The sequence below is a fragment of the Lolium rigidum genome, chromosome 7, assembly GCF_022539505.1.
Source record: "Lolium rigidum isolate FL_2022 chromosome 7, APGP_CSIRO_Lrig_0.1, whole genome shotgun sequence".
Lineage (NCBI taxonomy): Eukaryota > Viridiplantae > Streptophyta > Magnoliopsida > Poales > Poaceae > Lolium > Lolium rigidum.
Genome location: NC_061514.1, coordinates 353,560,519 through 353,576,534, shown reverse-complemented (window position 1 = coordinate 353,576,534; position 16,016 = coordinate 353,560,519). Strand labels below are relative to the sequence as shown.

General features: G+C 44.3%; 1 protein-coding gene across 1 annotated transcript; it reads right to left on the bottom strand.

The window, feature by feature from the left end:
* Nucleotides 1–4,445: 4,445 nt before the first annotated feature.
* LOC124675239 lies at nt 4,446–5,516 on the bottom strand. The gene is made up of 2 exons (XM_047211306.1): nt 5,241–5,516; nt 4,446–5,146 (listed from the first exon to the last, which is right to left on the bottom strand). Exons 1-2 carry the CDS (start codon nt 5,364–5,366, stop codon nt 4,775–4,777), a joined length of 498 nt encoding a protein of 165 aa, XP_047067262.1. The 5' UTR covers nt 5,367–5,516; the 3' UTR covers nt 4,446–4,774.
* Between the last annotated feature and the right edge of the window lie 10,500 nt (nt 5,517–16,016).

Genomic DNA, 16,016 nt, shown 5'->3' with positions numbered 1-16,016 from the left:
GCAGGGCGAGGCCGGGGCGGCGCCGGGCGGGACGGGGCCGAGGCGGCGTGGGGTGGGGCGAGGCCGGGATGGTGGCTGGAGCGGGGCGTGCTTGCACACAGAGGAAGAAGAAGGTTGGGCCAGGAAAGAAAAAGAAGGCATATTAAGGAATATTCTCTTTTACAGTTTTATTTTAGGGGCTCTGATCTACGCCGACACTTTTTCGACCCGTAAACATGAGTTCAGTGGCCTGAACTCGGTTACAGTTCGCAGGTTTACGGACTCTGTTAGAGATGCTCTAAGAGCAAGTTGTTCACGTGGCTGGCAGTTCAGCGCCGGATTTGGACCTCCGGCAGATGATTCAGACACGGTTTACAAGCGCACACTTCAGCTTGTTTCGTTTGAATGCACGAATAGGACACTCTGGAACATCTGCTCATTCAGTGTGTGGTCGCCAGAGAGGTTTGGTACCGATGTGGGCAAGTGCTGCAGATTAACCTCAGGGCTCCAGTGTTGAAGTGTATGAGTTGTATGTACTGTAACGTTCGCATGTAACTGTAAGTACTAGTCTTTAGGGAGGAGCTATGCACAATCGTGTACAATGTATACATATGTAACTGTATGTCTGTATCAGAGAAATAGATGTGGTGTTATTAAATTCTATTGTTCAGTTCAGAGTACACTGACATCCCAGCTCTTTTGGTGGCGCACATTGTCGAGAAGGGTCCTGAGGCAAGCAGGGAGGGTTGAGCAAAGTGCGGGAGTTCTTAGTAATAGGGCGAGAAAGAGAGTAGCTTTTTTCCCCCTTCTCTAGAGTGTTTTGGTGCCCTTTGTTTTGCATTTGGCGCCTCCTTTTGTAATTTTTTCAGCGTTACTCCCGGAAAAAATCCAAGTGTCCATACATGTTAAATCTAACGTGTTGTGGTCTAATAAGTGGCACATATAAGGTGTTAAGGTGGGGTCCCGGTGGGATTTCACTTTTAGTGTATTTTAGTGTATTCTGCTTTTTCTAGTTTAAATTTTTATGTCAAAATTCACACTAGAAAAATAAAATGTAATACAAGTGGGATTTAGATGGAATCCCGCTTGACACCCTAGGCACATAGCTGCTTCGTGTTGCGGAGAAGCAGCCCTGGGTTTGATGGCAGCTACACGGTAGCAAAATGAAACACCTAGAAGATTATATTAGTTTGGCCTGGTTTCAAAAAGGGATAGAGATCCACTATATGGTTTTTGCATGGTTCCAAAAGGTGAAGCCTGGCAGCCTCAAATTTCGCTAAGCAACATCTATGAACTGAGATTATTCTACCTGTAACATTTCTAACATTTCATTTGAACTTCACATTTGTACAGACTGGAGATGGAAAGACTTATATCATGGAGGTAAAGGGAACATCCTCGGGCTTAAATTTATGTCATGATTAATGAATGCGTCACTTGATCATTGGCTAAGTATATGTTTAATTTGGATGCTGACAGGGGCCAAACATCTTACTCTGCAATGATTATCACCTACATTGCTACATGGACTAATAGTAGATGAGAAGCTGATTCATGCTTGTGTATGCATCCCGTGTAAAGTTTCTTTTGTAAAATGCTGGTATAAAGGGGTTCAAGTTTTGTCTCCTTACATTTCAGGTACCTTCTTGACTTATCCAAGGACAAATTGCAAAACTAGAAGAGTAAAAGCCAAGGGAATTTCATTTCTGCAACAACGTAGGTCAGAAAGAAATGCATCCGTGCGTCCATTTTTTTTTCCATAAAAACTTCAAGTGTTTTGTATGTGTCCTTCGATGGCTTCTTTGCATGTCTGGTAACTGAAATTTTCATTGTAGTCGGTAGATACCTATTACGAATTGTTAGGATGCATTCAGCCGCTTTCGTGTAACCATTTCTGTTGTTTTTTTCTCGAGGCATGCATTCAACCGCTTTCGTGTAACCATTTCTGTTGTTTTTTTCTCAAGGCACCTTTACGTCTGCGCATGCCAAATATTTAGTGTCTTTTATGTAAAAATATTATGTTATTCAACATGTGCATTGCACGTGCACAATTACTAGTAAATAAATAAAGAACATACTCAAAGTGACTATGCATCCCATCCATATCTAGGAACATCTTATCTTAAGCAGATGCATTGTCCATTTCTATCAACAATTACTAGTAAGCAACTATCAGCCAACGATTCTAGTCATTCACGCAAGACATAACCACAATTCCTAAAAAGGAAAAACAGTACTCCCTCTGACCCATATTAGTTGTCACAGATTCAGTAGAACTCTATCCGCAGCAAGTAATATGGGCTAGGGGGAATAGAAAGGTTTTTCCCATCACAATCGCTTTCTGATTCAAGCAAGAATAGCTATCATGCAAAAAAAAATGTATCTCAGCAAAAACATTATCTCACATCTCAGGAAGAAAATCTCATAAAAACTTTTATCTCACATCTCAGGACGAAAATCTCATAAAATTACATCGTCTCCCTGCTCATCTTGGGGGCTGACCTCGTCGTCAACGGCGCCTTGGTCCTTTGCAGACCTCGACCTCATCTCCAGTCCTTGAGGCCTCCCAGTCCTTGGATGGCATTGCCACTCCTCTACCTCGTCACCTTGATGACAGCAGCGGTGACAAACGCCTCGTGCTCAAGGAAGTCTTGGTCGGCCATGGTTGAGCAGGAGGACGCGGCAGTGGTGGCGTCCTCTCCAACGCTGCCAGCAGCAGCAAGGACCCCATATGGTATTGAGTAGAGTAAACTGCATCGATAAGTACAAAAAAAAAAAAATGCATGACAGATAGCAGTAAACAAAGCTGCATGCTAATCAAAAGCAGGCTACATGTATCAGGACTATCATCAACGTGACAAAACGACAGATAATTCTTCTCCAAGTACTGGGCATTCACTTAGATGAGATATATGATACATTTGCAAGGAAATAAATAAATGATAATCCATAAATACAATGATGCAAGACAAATAAAAGTGCATGCCACCTTTGAACTGTTACATATGTCTGATGTCTCCCTAAACAACCTGTGAAACATACACAAGATAAAACAAAGACATAGAACAACAACAACAACAACAACAAACCAACAAAGTGAATCCAGTGTGTTTGTGGTGAAAGAGAAACAAGTGCATACAGAATATAAATTCAGTTTTGTATAGATTATTTTCAAATATCTAGCAGCTCATCATACTAAATATCAGGCATCTAGCGGAAGCAAATAACTACTCCACCTAGTAGTATGAAAAGTTCACAGCACACCAACACCATGTGTACAGTGACAAATAAACAATAGGAAATTGACCAAGAAATCATGCTCTGCTTCTTACCGACTTTGAATTGACTGATGGATTAACTTTTTTTTACCATGTGATGGATTAACTTTAGCAGCATAAACAGCTTCCATGTGGATTTTTAACTTCCTGAATTGTGAATTTACACCGCCAGATGAAACAGAATAATATAACCAAATAGTTGGCTTTTTAAATTTTTGAAATGGAGCAATGGCCTTTGGATGACGTAGGGAATGACTTCTTCTGAGTTTAATCACTTAGTTTCCATTTCTAAAATACCAACTTAAGTAAGTGTACAAGAATAGCCTGAATTTCGACTTTACAGACAATGATGAAGGTAAGATGTCAAACAGCTATGAGTGCTTTGTTAGACTGCATTTTCCAAAACAGAAATCATTTCCTAGAACAAAGTAGACCACAGAATTCATTTAACAGGACCAGACACACAATGCATTATCACTGGTGTAGAAGTTTTGCAATATGTGGAGCACTGAGCAATGCATAACTATAAAGCAAAAAAATACTATTTTTCCCCTTCCATTCCTAGATGACTAGTACATGCAGGTGCCTACTGATACTATTTCCTTCGGGACAGCTACATAACAACGGAATTCATGAAGCTAAATGAGTAGTACATGCAGGTGCCTACTGACACTGTTTCCTTCGGGACAACTACATAATAATGGAATTCATGAAATGAGTATTTAGCAATTGCTTATCTTTTTATCAAAAAACTCAGAATGCAGTATTAAAGAAATCGATATTTTTGCCCATGAATCGAAAACTAACAAGGAGCAGATATGCCCAATACTTAAAGCCAATAACTAGAGGGCTGAGCTGAATTATGATCTGAAGTAGTACAGCAAAGAAATACATCGACCTACTTTGTCCAGAAGATGTTGTTTTCCTCGCATTATCCTGATCCTTTCGATGATGACGAGTCAACTTGCAGAAAGCAGACCTTTAGATGCTCGACAAAGTTTGCCAAGCTGCTGTGCTTCTGCAAATAGCTTTGCAGCATGGATGTGGCCAACAGCATGCAGTGGATATGATCACTATGATTTCCACAATTTCAACTTGCTGAAGAAGATGGATCGTCCAAACATGCTACTACTAGTAAATTATAACCTCACAATGCATATAAACTCACTCGAGGCGATCAAAGATAGATTTTCCAAGCACACAACTAGTAGTAGTAATAATAATAATAACCTCACAAGTCTTGACTGATCACAAAGATATAAACTCACTCGAAGCGATCAAAGATAGATCATGCTAACATACTACTACTACTAACTACTACTACTCAGTCGAATCCGGTTTATAAAGCTTGCAGGTCTATTAAGAAAAACTTTGGCCACTAATTTGGTCAACAAGATATTATATGTCACAAAGGTTATACCATGAATATAAATTCAGTGGTATACCTTTTGTGGCATACGCCTCACATTTTGTAACTACTACTAAGAGTTGAAATATAATATTGCTGACAAGCATGGTTATTTCGCTCCAGTGCGCCGCATTTGTTTGTTCCACCAATCCTCCAAATCCTTGGAATAATTCTTCTTCAACCAATGCAGACCATAGGCCATGGCAGCTCCAGTAGAAAGCCCCGCGGAACATATACCTGCCGCGATAAAGAAACTAGTTTTTCTTTGCACTCTTCGGCACATGCGCCAATAAGGATCGCTGGGTCTTGGCTCGACTTGTGTAGACAGTTGATGCAGCAGCCTACTGTTTTGCCATGATATACTGAAGGGAGCCTTGTAAGTTCTTTCGAAATCGGCGACGAGATTGTACAACTCCTCTTTCTTCTCCTGGATATGGGACAAGCGACTCACCACGGTGTTGGTTTCATCCACTGCGGTGGCCTGCAAACACGGTTTCCACCAAACAGAAAAGTGAGGCAAATCGACGGGGGTGAAGAAAGATGTGAAAAATTTGCAAGAAACATAACGCACGCACCTTGGTAGGGGTGTGGAAGAGTCTTGTGGGCAACCGCCGCCCCTCCTCCGACACGATTGCCGTTTTGGACCGCTGGAGCACACCGCCGCCGAGCCTCTTCGCCGCGTACCGAAGCGCCGCCGTCATGCCTGGTTTCGACTTCTTGCGGATCCTCTACCTCCCTCTTCCTGATTGCACGTTTATTTATGGATCAGAAAGAGAGATCCCGATCGAATCCGCCTCCGACTTGTTGGGGAATTTCCAAGTTAGGGTTCCTGCCCCTCTTCCGTCTACGAGTCAAACAATGGACGCCTTGTTATCCTCCTTTCCTTTCTTCTTGTCTAGACCACACCACGAAGTCTCTAGGGCGGCCCAGAAGAATTCGGCCCGTTTGGTTTGCATGGACGCCCTCTACATTGTCGCCCAATCGGTTATCAGAACATCGCTAGCACAGGCCCGGAAGAACGCCCAAATTGGTAGTTTCCACAGGACCTGTCCTGTTGTTGTGCGATTTTGCATGTTCTCGTGCAACGGTTGCACGCGTGAAAAAGCGCGGAGACTTCGCGTTGTCTTGGCCTCGCTCCCCACTCCAGTCGTCGGTTCCCTCCCATTACTCTCCGTTGTCGCATCAACCGCCACCCAATGGCCTCCTCGCCACCTCCGCCTCCTTCCGCTCCAACTCCGACGGATCCCGCCGTCCGCCCGACGGCGATGAGGTCGAACGAGGCCCTCCGACGCATCGTCCGCGAGTACGAGGCCGGCGGCCGCGATTCAGCGGTGCAGATCGACACCGGCCGCGTACCGTGTCTAATCGACAGTCGTTGTTTGCGACCAGGCCCATCGACTGGTAACTCGCAGCGCGCCGTTGTCGCTCTTCACGCCGTAGGGATTCCATCGGTGGATCCCTCGAGTTCGGGGGGTTTCCAGCTCAGCCCCCTAGGGTTTCCGTCCTCGAGGGCAACGGCAATGGCAGCGGGTGCACCGGGCTCCAGCATGGAGATGGAGCCCCCGCCGGGGTTCGCGTCGACCCCGTTGGACCCGTCGATGCCATGGGGCATGCCGCGGCCGGCTGCTCCGAATGGCGTGTCGCGCTTCGCGCCGCCGCCGTTCAACCGACCACGTGCTCGTCGGCAGCCGATAGCTCCCTCGGCGCCTCGCTTCCTGACCGCGGCTCTGGCGCCCTACCAGCCGACGGGTGCTCCTGCTCCGCCTACACCTTGATACGTCTCAAACGTATCTATAATTTTTGATGCTCCATGTTTGTTTTACACCAATTTATATATGTTTTGCTTACACTTCGTTGCACTTTTATACATTTTCCAGCACTAACCTATTAACAAGATGCCACAGTGACAATTCCATGTTTTCTGTTGTTTTGTATTTCAGAAAAGTTGTACAGGAAATATTCTCGGAATTGGACGAAACAAAAGTCGAAGTCAATATTTTACCGTAACGAAGTCAGAGTCTGGAGAGGAGATGGAGAAAGGCCATAGGGCGGCCAGACCAACCCTAGGCGCAACCTGGGTGTGGCCCGCGCCTAGGGGTCGTGTGGGCCACCCTAGCCTCCACCGACATCGCCCCTCTGTCTTTTTAATCACGATCTCGGAAAAACCCTGAACACCCGAGCTTCCATCCACGAAAAGTTCCCTCGCGGCCGCCATCGCAGACCCTAGCTCGGGAGGGTTCTGAAGCTCTTCCCGGCACCCTGCCGGAGGGGGAGATCATCACCGGAGGCATCTACATCACCATGCTCGCCTCCGAAGTGATGCGTGAGTAGTTCATCCCTGGACTATGGGTTCATAGCAGTAGCTAGATGGTTGTCGTCTCCAATTTGTGCTTCATGTTTAGATCTTGTGAGCTGCCCTACATGATCAAGATCATTCTTATGTAATGCTACATGTTGTGTTTGCTGGGATCCGATGAATATGGAATACTATGTTGAGATTGATTATATATTCTTGGCATATGTTATTTGTGATCTTGCATGCTCTCCGTTGCTAGTAGATACTCTGGCCAAGTAGATGTTTGTGACTCCAAGAGGGAGTATTTATGCTCGATAGGTTCCTGCCTCTAGTTTTCTAGAAGAGTGACAATAACTTCTAAGATTGTAGATGTGATGTTGCTACTAGGGAGAAAACAACAATGTTTTATCTAAGGGTAATTCTATTGTTTACTTTACACACATTGCTAAATCCGATAATCTGTTGCTTGCAACTTAATACTCGAAGGAGTTCGGACGATAACCGGAAGGTGGATTATTAGTCATAGACGCAGTTGGATTACGGTCTATGTATTATGTTGTAATGCGCAAACGAATCTCATAGTAATCATCTTGTCATGTATAGTCGATATTCTGTCAATTACCCAGCTGTAATTTGTTCACCCAGCATGTTATTTATCTTTATGGAGAGACACCTCTAGTAAACTGTGGACCCTGGTCCTTTCCTTTACACTGATAAATTCAACCACTACAATCCTGCTGTGTTTACTTTATGCAAGCTTTGTTCTCTTTAATTATTGCCAACATCTCCTTCCACTCGATACATTTAATCCTTTGTGTTCAGCGAAACTGGTGAGATTGACAATCTCACTGTAAGTTGGGGCAAAGTATTTTGGTTGTGTTGTGTGCAGGTTCCACGTTGTTGCTGACGCCGGTAGTGCGCCCTGCCACTAGTCAGCTAGCAACACCTTCAGAAGTCACGCCTTTCTCCTACTGGTCGATTAAACATTGGTTTCTTACTGAGGGAAAACTTGTTGTTGCGCTCATCATACCTTCCTCTTGGGGTTCCCCAATGGTGTGCAATCTGCGCTCATCACGCCTCCACCTGGATTTGGAGTGCGAGCTCCTTGAGGACATGCCGGCGCCGGTGTCAAGGGTACTCCTCGGCAATGCCCTCCGTTTGGGGCTTGGGGTAGACGGAATCCTGTAGGCTGACACGAGACATCGGTTATCAAACAAGCGGGGGAAGCGATTTACCCAGGTTCGGGGCCCTCGATGAGGTAAAACCCTTACGTCATGCTTGTCTGATCTTGATTATGAAAATATCGGGTTACAATGGGGTGCCGAAGGTTTCGGCTGTGATCTCGTCGAGAAGCTAAGTTCTACGGGGACCTAGCTCTAGACTTATGGTGGCTAAGATTGCTAAGATTGCGTGTGTCCTTGGCAGCCCCTCTCCTGGCCCTTATATATGGAGCCAGGTCTCGAGAGATCTGTCCGGGTACGACTAGGTTACAAAGGGTCCTAGTTCTAGACTTTCCTTGTATTCTCCGTCTCTTCGTCTTGTTCTTCAAGGAATCCTCTTTGGCACCGACGTAGTGGACCACCTTGCCATCGAGCGCTTTCATGGGGCCTCCAGTTGGGCCGTACATGATAGGGCAATAATTGTTACCCGAAGGGTAATGCCCACGTCAGTAGCTCCCGAGTGTCTAGCCGAAGATATTTCGGGTAGAGACTAAAGCATGCCTCCACCGAATGTTATCATCTCTTGATAAATCTTGTCCTCCTTGTAGCAGCATCATCTCCTTCTATCGGGTGCGCGTCTAGTGCTCCCGATGGGAGTAGCCCCCGAGTCTAGGTGCGGATGCTTACAACCGTGCGTAGACTCAAGTTGTGCCACTCGAATGTTTTCTTCTGCCGAAGTTTTCTGCGGGTCTTCATAAGTCAACCGATACATTTATATCGGGGCTTCAATCTTTCAAGTAAGGTTTAATGCGTAAAGGATATCGAGTAACATGCCCAGATTTGCTGGTTAACTGCCGATGGCAAAACAATGCTACTCTACACAGAATCAAGTCCCCGGGCATGATCCTGGAGTGCAAAAAAGTTTGTCAGGTGCGCAATCGGCACTCCCGATGGGAGTAGCCCCCGAGTCTGGGCACGGGCGCTTGCAACTGGGTGCAGACTTGGGCCAAACGATTCGATCTTTCTTCGAGTCTAAATTTATCGGGTGCGCGTCCAGCGCTCCCGATGGGAGTAGCCCCCGAGTCTAGGTGCGGATGTTTGCAACCGTGCGTAGACTCAAGTTGATCCACTTAATGATTTTAACATTTCCTCGGATGCTTCAATCAGAGTCGACACCTTTCATGACATCACTGATAACGTTACCACTGCTGTGGTTTGATTGACGAGACGTGACCTGACGGGCCCACCCTACTTTTGTGTGGTTTGTTTTAGGAAATGACCAGTGCTTGTGCATTGACCGAGGTGCCTCCTCGATTTCCGCACATAGTGGGAATAATGGGCTGCCGATTCCGTTTTCCTTAGAGCGACACGTGTACGACTGGATCTCTTTCCACCTCCCACGATGGCTTTGGAGTTATGGCCACGATTTCCCACCAGCTCGTGCTATAAATAAGGGGCCTTCCCATTATTTTTACTTTTCATGCTTCCATACTGCTCATCTTCTTCCTCAGCCTTTCCTCTCACCTATGTTCCTACTCTCAAGAACTCCAGACGCTATGGGCAAGAACAAGGGTACTGGCGCATCAGGCACGAGCAAGGTCAGCCGCGATTGGTGCGCCTCCACCATTTCCAACCGCGAGGTGAACAAGCTGCGCACCCTTGGCCTCATCTTGTCATCCGATAACGACATTCATCTCCCAGGTCCATCTTCTCGCCCAAAGCCTCCTAAAGGCTTCACTGTTATGTTCGTCGCCTTCTTGTTTCGTGGGCTTTCTCTTCCTGCCCACGAATTTCTTTGTTCCCTTCTCTTTTTCTATGGGATCTAGCTCTGGCAGCTGACCCCAAATTCCATTCTTCATCTCTCCATTTTCATCACTGTATGCGAAGCTTTCCTCGGTATTGACCCCCACTGGGGTTTATGGAGGAAAATCTTCTATGTCAAGCGCCATAATGGCAATGACGGCCCTCCCGTCGTTGGTGGCGTCGGCTTTGTCGTTAGAAAGGAGGTTGATTGCGTCGACTTCCCGATGAAAGAATCCGTCCATGGCTGGCGCCAGAAATGGTTCTACCTGTGAGATATCCCAGCACCTGGGCGGCGCTCCAACCTTCCTCCATTTGAAGACGTTTTGGTGGCTCAGCCGAAGAAGTCCTGGTGAAACATCTTGTCTCCCGAAGAAAGTGCTATAGTTGATAAGCTGTTCGAACAGGTTGTAGACCTAAAGAACACTGGAGGCCTAACGATGTGCGGCACTGAGGTAGTCTCGGTCTTTCTAAAGCGTCGGGTGCAGCCGTTGATGTCCCGGCCTCACAAGCTGTGGATGTATGTTGGTAAGGACGACAAGTCAAGAGTCAGCTCAGCCGACCTGTCGGATGACGAACTCCGCGACAAGGTACGTCGCCTTAATCGCTTCAGCCAGAAGGACAACATTGTCCTGACTTCGGCTCGCCCTCCATATGATCTCAAGCACCTTTCGGCTGAGGTAATCTTCACTGTGCCTGCTTTGATCACTATTGTTATTCCGTCTTTTGATCTTCTATTAATTTTTTCACCTGTCAACAGGCTTCCACCGTAGCTCAATGTTATCCTCCTACAGAAAGTGGGGTAGAACTAGAGGACGACGATGACGACTCCGAAGAAACCGAAGATGCTCAGCACACCCTCGAGGATAGCGACGTCCAAGGAGACGAAGCCCCCAAAGACGATGTTCTCACCAGGAGTAGGCGGTGCTGGAGGATAAATGAAGACTTGATCACAATGGCTGAATCGAGTCCTAGTGGACAAGATGATGATGCCAATGAAACTGCGTCGCCTCCCCCTGCTGTGAAGAGTTCGACATGCCTTTTTGCTACCGAAGATGACTTAGACCTGTGAGTATCTTATTTTTCTCTTTGTAACTATCCTTCTTTATTTTGCATGATGGATGTCCTTGCTTTCAAGCAGCTCTGATGATGATGATGAACTTCCTCTCACAAAGAGGGCTAAGTTACTCTCCGGAAAGGCTGAGTCAGCCAATGAATCGAATCCTTCACCTGCCGATCCGGCGCCGCCCTCAAGGATGACCGTGGTGAAGATTCCGGTGTCGAAGGTCATTCCTCCTGACAGCACCCCCGTTCCTCCAGCTGCCCGTGATCATGTAAGTAAACCACTTAGCTTCACTTTCCTCTTTTGCGGTGGATTTCCACACTCGGCTGAGACTCTTTATCCTTTCCTTCGCAGCCAATTTATGCAACAGTTGACGCTGTGACTGATACGTCTCAAACGTATCTATAATTTCTTATGTTCCATGCTACTTTTATGATGATACTCACATGTTTTATACACATTATATGTCATTATTATGCGTTTTCCGGAACAAACCTATTGACGAGATGCCGAAGGGCCAGTTGTTGTTTTCTGCTGTTTTTGGTTTTAGAAATCCTAGTAAGGAAATATTCTCGGAATCGGACGAAATCAACGCCCAACATCTTAGAATTCCACGAAGCTTCCAGAGCACCCGAGAGCCACCAGAGGGGGGCCACAGGGCCACCAGATGATAGGGCGGCGCGGCCCAAGGGGGCGTGCCCCCCTACTGTGTGGAGCCTCCGTCAGCCCTCCGACTCCGCCTCTTCACCTATTTAAAGGCCCTCGACCTAAAACCTCGATACGGAAAAGCCATGGTACGAGAAACCTTCCAGAGCCGCCGCCATCGCGAAGCCAAGATATGGGGGACAGGACTCTCTGTTCCGGCACGCCGCCGGGACGGGGAAGTGCCCCCGGAAGGCTCCTCCATCGACACCACTGCCATCTTCATCAACGCTGCTGTCTCCCATGAGGAGGGAGTAGTTCTCCATCGAGGCTAAGGGCTGTACCGGTAGCTATGTGGTTAATCTCTCTCCTATGTACTTCAATACAATGATCTCATGAGCTGCCTTACATGATTGAGATTCATATGAGTTTTGTATCACTATTCATGTGTTACTCTAGTGATGTTATTAAAGTAGTCTATTCCTCCTCCATGGTGTAACGGTGACAGTGTGTGCATCATGTAGTACTTGGCGTAGGTTATGATTGTAATCTCTTGTAGATTATGAAGTTAATTATTGCTATGATAGTATTGATGTGATCTATTCCTCCTTCATAGTGTGATGGTGACAGTGTGCATGCTATGCTAGTACTTGGTGTAATTGCAATGATCTATCATGCACTCTAAGGTTATTTAAATATGAACATCGAATGTTGTGGAGCTTGTTAACTCCGGCATTGAGGTGCTCTTGTAGCCCTACGCAATTAGTGGTGTTCATCATCCAACAAGAGAGTGTAGAGTGGTTTTATTATGTGATCAAAGTTGAGAGTGTCCACTAGTGAAAGTATGATCCCTAGGCCTTGTTTCTAAGCATCGAAACTCCGTTTATTTACTGTTATGTTGCATGTTTACTCGCTGCCATATTTTATTCAGCTTGTTATTACCACTCATATACATCGATACTACTTGTATTTCACTATCTCTTCGCCGAACTAGTGCACCTATACATCCGACAAGTGTATTAGGTGTGTTGGGGACACAAGAGACTTCTTGTATCGTGATTGCGGGGTTGATTGAGAGGGATATCTTTGACCTCTTCCTCCCCGAGTTCGATAAACCTTGGGTGATCCACTTAAGGGAAACTTGTTGCTGTTCTACAAACCTCTGCTCTTGGAGGCCCAACACTGTCTACAAGAATAGAAGCACCCGTAGACATCAAGCACTTTTCTGGCGCCGTTGCCGGGGAGGAAAGGTAAAAGGCACTCATACTCCGGTCCCAGGTAACTAAGTACTTTTCTGTTGCCGTTGTGTGTGTGTGCTCGAAGCTATTTCCTTTAGATCCTGCAATTGCATCTTTTTGTTTCTTGTTTTACACTAGTAAGGCATAATGGACAACAATGAGCTTCTTATTCTATTTCCTGAGTTAAGACATGGATTGTTTGATGCGAAAATTAAAAAACCTATGGAACCTTATTTGCATGCTAGTAGTAATATTAGTATGAACGCTTTGAACACCATTGTTGATAATGATATAGAAAATTCTAAGCTTGGGGAGGTCGGTTTTGATGAAAGTGATCTCTTTAGCCCTCCGGGTATTGAGGAGAAAGTTTATGTTGATTATGATATGCCTCCCATATATGATGATTATAATGATAGTGATCTTTTGGTGCCGCCTACTATGGAGGATAAAGTTTATTATGATGATATTATGCCTCCTATATTTGATGATGAGAGTAATAATGATAGCTACTTTGTTGAATTTGCTCCCACTACAATTAAGAAGAATGACTATGCTTATGTGGAGAGTAATAATTTTATGCATGAGACTCATGATAAGAATGTTTCATTTGATAGTTATATTGTTGAGTTTGCTCATGATGCTACTTGGATATTATTATGAGAGAGGAAAATATGGTTGTAGAAATTTTCATGTTACTAAAACACCTCTCTATATGCTGAAATTTTTGAAGTTACACTTGTTTTATCTTTCTATGCTTGTTGCATTATTCTTCATGAATTTGTTTATTTACAAGATTCCTTTTCATAGGAAGTGGGTTAGGCTTAAAAGTGTTTCATACTTTCTTTTGATGCTCTCTTTTGATTCAACTCTTATTTCTTGCGAGTGCATCATTAAAATTACTGAGCCCATCTTAATGGCTATAAAGAAAGCACTTCTTGGGAGATAACCCACGTTTTTATTTTACTACAGTACTTTTGTTTTAATATTTGAGTCTTGGAAGTTGTTACTACTGTAGCAACCTCTCCTTATTTTATTTTATTGCATTGTTGTGCCAAGCAAAGTCTTTGATAGTAAGGTTGATACTAGATTTGGATTACTGCGCAGAAACAGATTTCTTGCTGTCACGAATTTGGGTATGATTCTCTGTAGGTAACTCAGAAAAATCTGCCAATTTACGTGCGCGATCCTCAGATACGTACGCAACTTTCATTCAATTTGGGAATTTTCATCTGAGCAAGTCTGGTGCCTCTTTAAAATTCGTCTTTACGGACTGTTCTGTTTTGACAGATTCTGCCTTTTATTTCGCATTGCCTCTTTTGCTGTGTTGGATGGATTTCTTTGTTCCATTAACTTCCAGTAGCTTTGAGCAATGTCCAGAAGTGTTAAGAATAATTGTGTCACCCCTGAACATGTGAATTTTTGATTATGCACTAACCCTCTAATGAGTTTGTTTTGAGTTTGGTGTGGAGGAAGTTTTCAAGGGTCAAGAGAGGAGGATGATACAATATGATCAAGAAGAGTGAAGAGTCTAAGCTTGGGGATGCCCCCGTGGTTCATCCCTGCATATTTCAAGAAGACTCAAGCATCTAAGCTTGGGGATGCCCAAGGCATCCCCTTCTTCATCGACAAATTATCAGGTTTCTTCTCTTGAAACTATATTTTTATTCGGTCACATCTTATGTACTTTACTTGGAGCGTCTGTGTGCTTTTATTTTTCGTTTTGTTATTTTCATTCTCTGAATAAATGCTTGTGTGGGAGAGAGACACGCTCCGCTGGTTCATATGAACACATGTGTTCTTAGCTTTTAATGTTCATGGCGAAGGTTGAAACTGCTTCGTTAATTGTTATATGGTTGGAAACAAAAAATGTTGCATGTGGTAATTGGTATAATGTCTTGAATAATTTGATACTTGGCAATTGTTTGCTCAAACAGATCATGTTTAAGCTCTTGCATCATGTACTTTGCACCTATTAATGAAGAACTACATAGAGCTTGTTAAAATTTGGTTTGCATGATTGGTCTCTAGAGTCTAGATATTTTCTGGTTAAGGTGTTTGAACAACAAGGAGACGATGTAAAGTCTTATAATGTTTGCAATATATTCATATGTAAGCTTTGCTGCACCGTTTCATACTTGAGTTTGCTTCAAACAACCTTGCTAGCCTAGCCTTGTATTGAGAGGAATTCTTCTCGTGCATCCAAATCCTTGAGCCAAAAACTATGCCATTTGTGTCCACCATACCTACCTACTACATGGTATTTCTCTGCCATTCCAAAGTAAATTACTTGAGTGCTACCTTTAAAATTCTATTCCTTTGTCTTTGCAATATATAGCTCATGGGAAAAATAGCTTAAAAACTATTGTGGTGAAGAATATGTAGCTATGTATCTTATTTCTTAATAAGTTGCTTGTTGAGCGGCAACCATGTTTCTGGGGACGCCATCAACTCTTTTACCTTTGTTGAATATCGTGTGAGTTGCTATGCATGTTCGTCTTGTCTGAAGTAAGGGAGATTTTCATGATCATATGGTTTGAGTATGCATAATGTTAGAGAAGAACATTAGGCCGCTAACTAAAGCCATGATTCATGGTGGAAGTTTCAGTGTGGATAACTAATCCTCAATCTCTTATGAGAATTTTAATTGTTGTTGAATGCTTATGCATTAAAGAGGAGTCCATTATCTGTTGTCTATGTTGTCCCGGTATGGATGTCTAAGTTGAGAATAATCAAAAGCGAGAAATCCAATGCGAGCTTTCTCCTTAGACCTTTGTACATGCGGCATAGAGGTACCCCTTTGTGACACTTGGTTGAAACATGTGCTATGCAATGATAATCCGTGTTAATCCAAGCTAATTAATTAGGACAAGGTGCGAGCACTATTGGTATACTATGCATGAGGCTTGCAACTTATAGGATATCTTATACATAACACTTATGATTTATTACTACCGTTGACAAAATTGTTTCTTGTTTTCAAAATGAAAAGCTCTAGCACAAATATAGTAATCCCTGCTTCCCTCTGCGAAGGGCCTATCTTCTACTTTATTGTTGAGTCGTTTTACCTACTTCTTTCTATCTTAGAAGCAAACACTTGTGTCAACTGTGCATTGATTCTTACATGTTTACTTGTTGCACTTGTTATATTGCTT